The sequence below is a fragment of the Letharia columbiana genome, assembly GCF_014066305.1.
Source record: "Letharia columbiana isolate WasteWater2 chromosome Unknown Sc0000000_s0, whole genome shotgun sequence".
NCBI lineage: Eukaryota > Fungi > Ascomycota > Lecanoromycetes > Lecanorales > Parmeliaceae > Letharia > Letharia columbiana.
Window position 1 is genome coordinate 116,432 of NW_023501036.1, and position 8,370 is coordinate 124,801.

General features: G+C 49.0%; 4 protein-coding genes across 4 annotated transcripts; 2 read left to right on the forward strand and 2 right to left on the reverse strand.

Annotated features, from left to right (window-relative positions):
* Positions 1-146: 146 nt before the first annotated feature.
* HO173_000043 (uncharacterized protein) lies at positions 147-2,074 on the reverse strand (the record flags this gene model as incomplete). The annotated part of the gene is made up of 3 exons (XM_037301994.1): positions 147-434; positions 487-1,146; positions 1,277-2,074. The coding sequence occupies 3 exons, from the start codon at positions 2,072-2,074 to the stop codon at positions 147-149; spliced, it is 1,746 nt and encodes a 581-aa protein (XP_037170573.1).
* Positions 2,075-2,532: 458 nt separating this feature from the next.
* Positions 2,533-3,479, forward strand: HO173_000044 (uncharacterized protein; the record flags this gene model as incomplete). The annotated part of the gene is made up of 3 exons (XM_037301995.1): positions 2,533-2,577; positions 2,642-2,868; positions 2,915-3,479. The coding sequence occupies 3 exons, from the start codon at positions 2,533-2,535 to the stop codon at positions 3,477-3,479; spliced, it is 837 nt and encodes a 278-aa protein (XP_037170574.1).
* Positions 3,480-4,349: 870 nt separating this feature from the next.
* Positions 4,350-4,893, reverse strand: HO173_000045 (uncharacterized protein; the record flags this gene model as incomplete). The annotated part of the gene is made up of 3 exons (XM_037301996.1): positions 4,350-4,419; positions 4,481-4,822; positions 4,871-4,893. The coding sequence occupies 3 exons, from the start codon at positions 4,891-4,893 to the stop codon at positions 4,350-4,352; spliced, it is 435 nt and encodes a 144-aa protein (XP_037170575.1).
* A 1,003-nt stretch (positions 4,894-5,896) lies between these two features.
* Positions 5,897-7,749, forward strand: HO173_000046 (uncharacterized protein; the record flags this gene model as incomplete). The annotated part of the gene is made up of 2 exons (XM_037301997.1): positions 5,897-6,802; positions 7,558-7,749. The coding sequence occupies 2 exons, from the start codon at positions 5,897-5,899 to the stop codon at positions 7,747-7,749; spliced, it is 1,098 nt and encodes a 365-aa protein (XP_037170576.1).
* Between the last annotated feature and the right edge of the window lie 621 nt (positions 7,750-8,370).

An 8,370-nucleotide genomic window follows, 5' to 3' on the forward strand; every position in this document is an offset into this window, starting at 1 on the left:
CTCATGTTGCGGTATAGAATGCAATTTTCAATTCTGAATCGGTGTATTATGCAACGGATCCAGGATTCAATCTCTCATCCAATGCACAAAAGCCTTTCCACTCGGCCTAGTTTCCAAGCCTCCACTTCATACCGGCCGCCACATGCTTACTGCTCCGTAAAATACCAAGGCTTCTTATCGCCGTATGCGTCCCCAGGGACCTGCATTGGGACCGGGACGATGCCCTCAAACTCTTTCAGATCACCATGGTCGCTACTAGACACACTCAGACGCGCTGGCAGAACCACCCCACATTCCCAATTGCGACAATTGAGCTTGGGCTCTTTTGTTGCCCGATCCTTGAAAAGCTTGCCCCACGCGCTCTCCGAACAATTGGCTGACCCGATGTACGCCCAGGACTTGGATGGGTCGTCTTCCGACCGTACCAAAAGTAGCTAATGGTGTTAGCACAATCTCACAGCGAATAGAAGGGCATTCGAACCATACCTTGTTATGCATAAGCATACCAGGCCGTACACTCTTGCAGTCCCGTAGGATTTCCCGCGGGAAACTCGGCGATTTGTACCATTTGGACTGGAAGCAAATAGTACCTGCTGAGCCCGCGGTTGAATTCTTAACGGTGTCGTGAGTAGGGTAGTAGACCTGAAAATCCTGTCTTAGACGGGACCGTAATCGCTCGCGTACACTGTCATTTGCTTGTATATCCTCATGCGCCGTCTTTTTCTTCCTAGATGTAACGGGTGGGTTTCGCCAACTGTACTCTGTAAGACCGTCATCACCCTGAGCAGCAAGGTAGAGCATCGCTAAGAAGTCGTCATTGAGTGACCCGACCGAAGAAGTGACGAATCCAATGTGGAGGGGCTTGTCCGTTGCAAGGCCCAGTTCCTGCACAGCGCGACCCAGTCCACAATAACCCGTACGCTGCCACAAATCTCCAGAATGCGTACCTCCAATATTATGAACGAATGCGACATCTTTGGTTAACGTGAAGTCGAAACTGTACATGCTGTCGATGATGCTCTGCTCAAGACCCATAGCTTCCAAAAAGTAGATCAGTTCCTTGCCGAAGAATGTCATGTCCTCTGCTTTGGTACATTGACCTTTAGGCAGACGTGGCATATCGACGATGAAGACCATATTCTCCATCTGCGTGGATTTTAGAGTCAGCTTGGGCTCAACAAGGCAATGATCTGAGACGGGTATGGGCTGTCAGAAAAGGCCTTCTACTCCTTCAGTAGGTGCAAACCGACCGGCTCTCGAAATGGAATACACGTACAATGCCGGTTTCACCCCAATCGTACGAGACCAAATTAGCGGTTGGAACCGCCACTCTTAGGTGATGAGGATGAGAAAGCAGCATAAGCTTCGAATGCATGCAACTGATCTGGCCCTCCATGGGTGGAAAACAAAGCCGTAGATTTAACATTGCTGCGGTTTCACGCCGGTACTGCTGCTGAGTCGCCTGATCCTTAGCCTGCATTACAAGCGTAATGTGAGTACTTCTCGTATTGATTTTTGCCAGGAGCCAGTCTATGTCCCACTGGAAGGAACTCAGAACGGCCAGATTAAGTTCATCTTTTTGTAGAACTTCTTCAAGTTTGATGTCATCGCCTTTGCGTTCATGGCCGAACGCCCAGGTCTTCTTGACTGTTCCTGCAAGAAACACAGGACCCTTGCCGTTAGAGGCGGACGAGGCTCGAGATGCTGGGGCAGCCTGATGTGCTGTTGCCGTTGCCTCTCTTGCCGATACCGATCCTATAAGACGGCCACTTGCCCCTGTTCTACGGGGTGGTGGAGGTGATATTGACGGCGCTTTTCTCTTCCTACCCAACCGCTCCTGTTCCATTCGCTTACGGTCTAGGCCCGATAGATCTAGTCCGGCTCTTATATCTGGACACTCTTTGATCACGTCTGCACGGCTAGCTGTCCTTGTGGGCCTTGTCTCTGTTTCGCTGTCGCTGTCGAGACTGATAGCTTCACGTGCTGTTTCTCCTGCGCCGCCGGTGGTTGGATCCTGAAGGGATAATGCTATGGCTCGCTTCAGGTCCTCATCATCATCATCGGAGGATGCCATGATGATATGCAAAAGCGCGATCAAGATTGGTGTGATATCCTTCGTGCCTTGAAAAGGTCTCGTGGATGTTGAGTCATTATTTACTAACCGATTACGTAAGATAAAGGATGACTTTTGATTGGTGCACCAGTACTAGAGGGAGGTCTGTATGCCGAGGTTTCGCCGTGATAGGCGACCTTGCAATCGACTTACCCAGACTTCAAACTCCAAAAGATAGAGGCAGAGACTCTTAGCTACTTGAGTTCTTCTTTTGAAACATTCAACGCAGGTTCTGTGACGATAATTGGAAGCAAATGCAGAAGATCTTCAATGTTATTAGCCCGGTCACAATAAGCGAGGCTTAGTGTTCAGACTTCTGTCTGTAACCTGAGCCAAAATTTCCCCGACAGACTACTTCTCCTACTTTCTTCACCTGCTATCTCATGAAACAAGTCGATACCCCAAGCACTTGGACATGAATGTTATGCTACATCTGTCCTGAGGAAGTAATCCTCAACGAGATTGTGAGCATCAAGTTCATCTACATCTCTTTTGGTCATCTAGCTAAGCACTGACCCTCCCCCACAGTCATCCGTCAACAAGAAAGGCCCGGTCAAGACCAGCTCCCACTCAATCTCACAATCTTCCGCCGCCATTCTAAACCCTCGATTTGGCCGTATCAATCTTGTCTCTCCCACCTCTACAATGGCTACGAGTCTAGAGAATTTCGATGACTGCGTTCCAAATGACAAAGCCAGCTTCTACAAGCTTTCTCGAGAAGTCCGCGACGAAGTCTACCGTTACCTTTTTCAAAGGTACATATATCATCGCTGTACCGCCCAGTCTGACTCCCGCAGCCAGGTTCACCGCTACCGGCGGTGTAGGATACGATCCCGATGGCGTCGACTTCAGCATCCTTCGAGTCTCGAAAACTCTCAGCCAAGAACCGATCGGGGTGTTGTACGCAGAAAGCATCTTCGAGTTCTACCTCAACTTTTCTGAAGACGGACCGTGTACACAATACGCCATAAAAGTCACTGGTCGCATGATGAAGCTCAAGTACCATATGTTTGGCCTCGGCGCCCCCTTCCAGAGCCCATTCGACCTTTCGCGCCTGTCGCGACCCTACTTGGAGAACATGAAAGATATCTGCGACAGTACCATCGACCATTTCACCAGCACGGACATCACGCGCCACTCTATGCAGATCATACTCCGTGTGACCAGGGAGCTCGACGACACGCTATCGAGTCCACTGTTCCTCGCCATGAATAGGCTTGAAGGGTTCCGAACAGTGAGAGTTGAACTCCGTTCGTCTTTACCAATTTTCGAGAGAAAGGACCCCCAGCACGCAAGCGACCACTTGAACGAGGGATTACAGTCGGTCGAGGCACATCTTGAACCTTCATGGGACCTGCTACCCTAGGATACTTTGCCGGTCCTGGCGACTTCGATTATCATAGCTACCTCACATTCCACCCGCACCAGCACCTGATCAACAAGCTGGGGAGGGAGGCGAAGTGGGAGGGAAGCGAAGTGGAAGGGAGGAGGTATCTAGAAGATGGCGCTGGAACTTCCCCAGCAGCAGACGAAGTTTGAGTAAGACCATTAGCTAGAGGAGGAAGAGTATGTATGGGTAATGAGCGGCAGACACACAAGCAATTGAAAAACTCAAAGAGATTTGCCCGGTGCGATGGTAGTCGAGTTTCGAAAATGTGATTTTGTAAGTAGTATGATAGCTCGAGCTTGTGGCAACGGATAGGAATATCTGTCAATACGCCATGCGAGTTACGACGCGCCTTCGGTGCTGCCCTCCATCTGCCAGGTCTTCAATTGGTCTTGGCATCGTTTGTAGTCCATGCTACTGTTTTTCTATCGGGTTTAGATGTCTGCTGCCGCCGAAAGACCATGCTCATACTAATGTGCTGTCCGGGCCTAACAATTGCTGTCCAAGTTTTTGCGAGGCTGAGGTCATGTTTCAGTCTTGTATCCTCGAGGGCGAATTGGGCTTTCTCTATCTTGCGGAGCCTATGTCCATAAAGCGGACTTTCAAGATGGCGATAAAAGCCTGCAACGCCAATCTCAGGACTGGTGCGTGAATTTGGTTCCGCAAATCAGGAGGGAATACGTACCTCGGCGAAGTCGATGGATTCAAGATGAATGGGAAAAAACCGCCCGCGAGCATCAAGCAAGATGACTGGTTTCGATTAAAGAACCTGGGCAGGTATTTCCTTGTCCACCTTAAGGATAGTGTGAACGTCTTGTAGCTTTGCTAGCATTTGCTCTTGATTCTCTATTATTCTATGGCTTTGAGTAGCACCATCAAGCAAAGTTGGAGCATTTGCTTCTGGAAAGGCGTCGAACCTCTGCGAAATGTCAGATACGGAGCTTCTGGCCTCTTACACCAGGCATATAAAAAATACGAACTCTGCAAGGGATCGCTGTAAGGCCAAAATGGCTTCTACTTGGGCGTTGGCGTTCTGGACATTGATGCCGATCTGAGTTGCAGCGGACTTCTGAGACGGGAATGCTCTTTCTTGATTTCGTGCTTGAAAGTGCAGATGGTCTCTGACCTCGGTATGCTGAGTGCTCATCGAGCGCCCTAGGGATGCCTGCTGCTTGATGATCCTCTGAGTGTTAAGACAAATCCGTTTCGCAGTGTCTCGCTGGTCACTAAGCACACTTTTCATTTCCAGTTGCTGGGGGCCAAAATTTGATACCTGGGCGCTGATGGTCTCAGACAGAGCTTTGTGGGCGTCACTTTGCTTACTTCGATAGGTCAGTAAGAGATGTATCATACGCATGGCATGCTACTACACTTGTAGCTTAGCCAGCAGCATCCCGATGGCTCCGGAATGGTACTGAACCTGATCTCGTTTGTGGAATCAAGAAAATCTAAAAAGGAACGCTCAGGGTTGAACAACCTCGATCAGTACACCAACAATAATCAAAGCTCGAGGCTTGGCCAGTATGAATGGCCTCCCTCATACCAGAATTCATCGTTCCACGTTATTCGGGATAGGCAGCTCCTACATTGACATAGTAGTGAAATGTTGATATTGACATTGGGAGCCTTGTTACTCATTGGATCTTGGCAAGGTTTACGATGTAAATTAGAGTCTGAGGCCGTTGCTTGTCTAGTGCTGTCTCGCGTAACGTCCCATGAAAACTACACGCACAAATGAGTTCTAAATGATGATTGGCTGGGTCCTAAGGCCCAGTAGCACGTAGACAGCGGTCCACTATGCAGCTCAGCCATAGAAAAACTCCCTCTACGTAAGGTAGAAGACCTGGAACCTAGGTACAAGAAAACGCTGAAAAAACAAGGCGCGGGTGGGTGGGAAAAGTGTAAAAACCTCTTCTTGCGACGAGAGGAACAAGAATAAAGAGTAAAAAACAGGAGGGACACCGCCTATTCAAGGCTCTTCCAACATGGCAATCTCGCCTCCATAAGTGTGCTGTGCCTCTCCCTCACTAGCCCCCAGTCAAGCTGTGGCGATGTATCATCTAGCGCTAGCTCACCTGCTAGTGTTATTACTATTTCCCGTTGATTTGTCGTGCAACCGTAACTTATTAGCTACAAAATATTCATGGCAATATCCAGCCAGCGGAAGCCAAGCTCCAAGCGACAAGTCTACACAGGAAAGCTTATGAGCTGAAATCCTGTATCATACTACCCGTCTCGTATCAACAGTGCAAGTCAGATATCCTTGACACTCCAGGAATCAGAGCCGTGTGCCTTCCTCTATCCGCCTCGCGAACCCTCTCTCCACACAATAGATTCGTGGACCATCCTTAATACATAGCAGGCGGACGCCACCTCAATTGGGGAAGACTTTGACCATGTCAGTAGTCACCAATGTCGCAGGCTCGACCGCCGTGAAGCAGGGAGGCATACTCTTCAACATACCGCGCGAGCTTCGTGACGAGATCTACCGTTACCTCGTCCAAGGGATTTTCCTTGCCGGTGGACAGGTGGAGTCGAAATCAAGTCATGTTGAGGGCGAAGAATACTACTCTGAAGTGGTAGCCCCTCCACGCCTTAATCTTGGAGTTCTACAGGTGTCCAAAGCCATCAGTGAGGAAGCCATGGTGGTTCTCTACTCGGAGAGCATCTTTCGAATCCATCTCCTGTTCATGAAAGACAAAGCCAACTTGCTCCCACCCCAAAAAGCTGTTGCACGTATGGAGAACATTGAACTGAATGTGGGTCTGGCCATGCGAGTTGGGGACGAGGGTTACGGGCCCTCCACAGCCTCGAGATCGGGGTTCAAGAAGAACATGAAGCAGATTTGGAAAGCCACTTTGGACCGTATCAACCTCACAGAAACCACCCACAACACTTTGAGCATCAGGTTCCGGCATTGGACCTTCAACATTGAGCAGGAGCTGCCCCAATGGATGTACCGAAGGTTGAAAGCGCTGACGCGATTTCGAACAGTCATTGTGGAGCTTTCGCCTGAGCTTCAGCACCGCATCATTGACGGAGCGAGATGTACTGGAACGAACAAGAGCGAGGGTACCCTCGAGGACCTGGAGTCGAAGATACAAGCTGTCAAAAAGTATCTCGAGAGTACATGGGGACCTGCTGTCGTCGGCCACCTGCATGATCCTGGTCATCTATATTATGCCAGAACCCTGAAATTTCATCCACAACGGCATCTGCCTGCGATCTTGAAGCGTCGAGCAGAGGTTTTGAGAGCGGAGGCACACAGATTAGAATTTGAGGCGGATAGAGCTGAGGTGGGGGTACGAGCCACGGAAAGGCTCTGAGTGAGGGAAGCTTCTGACTAGCAAAGGGCACTGAAAGAAGGAACGCTTTGAGCAAAATCAAACGGTGGTTGCGATCAGCTTCGAGCTTGACTTGGGCAGGACAGCTGGCTATCTCCTACAGTTACTGAGAGACAAGTGCATCATTGTTTGTCACCAACAGGGCTTTCTCGTGTCCCGAATGGGAAAGTCAGTGGTTGCTATTGCAGATTACCGATTCCTCCTGTAGTAATCTCCTAAAGAAACATCCTGTTGTTACACTTCAGGCGTTTAGAACGGACACTTACTAGTGCGTTTACACAAGTCCTCATCTAATCAGTACTAAAGAAATCATGACTTCATAACAACCATAATCGAACCCCCTATATCTCTTGGAACCGATTTCGGAATCATTGCCACGAATGTTCTAAGCAGCGAGGACTCCCTTGCAGCTACTAAAACTGTAATCACACAGACTCACTTGTAACTGCTACTTCGACAGCTACGCTTGAGCCAGCCTCTTATGATCAAAAGCAACTACATACTTTCTATTCATATTCCAACGCATGAGGTCTTCATGACCGGAGTCAAATCGGCAGAGTGCAACAGAAAAAAATGCTACATAGGTGCCCATCATCGTCAGAATAATGTCGTCCAAGCAGTTTTCTACATGTATATTCCCGAATGGAAGACGATCCCCAATGGTTTTGTCGCCCCATTAAGGGTTTCTTTCTCTAGACTGATTTTACCGCTAGCTCGCGACCAGGAAATCAAGCACGCATGATTCATTTTCTTCATTCAAGAATATTCTCATCCTCTTCAACCCATCATATCAAAGCCATCTCAACCACCCGACTCGCTATTCGAAGATAACAGACAACAGCATTCAACAACTACGAGAATATCTGTCTAGCAGCCGTACCGAAGCAGAAGCCCTGCCACTTTGAAAGCTAGCCATCGAACCAGTCAGCAGCCACATATCAGCACACTCACTTTGAGCTTAACCGACACCAACAAGCCTATTGCCAAAGAGCAGAGCTTTGAAATACGATGGCTACCACCTGTCAGCCACCCGAGATACGCGTCATCATCTTCACCGAATTCAGGAAACTCTTCGGGTGGTCCTGCCCGCCACTTTACCATATCGAGGGTCTGAAAATGGAGACAGCGGCAATACTGCTACCACTGGATCTGGAGTCAGATAGGATGGTTCTGAGAAAGCGGGGGAAGCAGCAGCCATTGCGAGATAGTCCGACGTTGAGCTCTTATGATATCATTGATGGGTCGGCTTTGGAACTTGAGGCGATAGGTTGCAAACCTGAATAGTGTAAGGGCCCGGAAAAGAGAGGGAAAGGGGGATGGGAATGGAAAAAAGGGAAAGGGAAAGGGAAGGGAAAGAGACTAGGACGAGGACGTTATCGCTGAATGTAGAAAACAAAATCAGGTACCGATCCAAAACTTTAATTACAAAAAGAAGAAGAAGAATTAGCATCAGCCAAAGCCGAAGAAAAGACCAATAACCAGCACCTATCAGCCCGCCCTTTCTTCTCAACCGTACCCTTTTATGC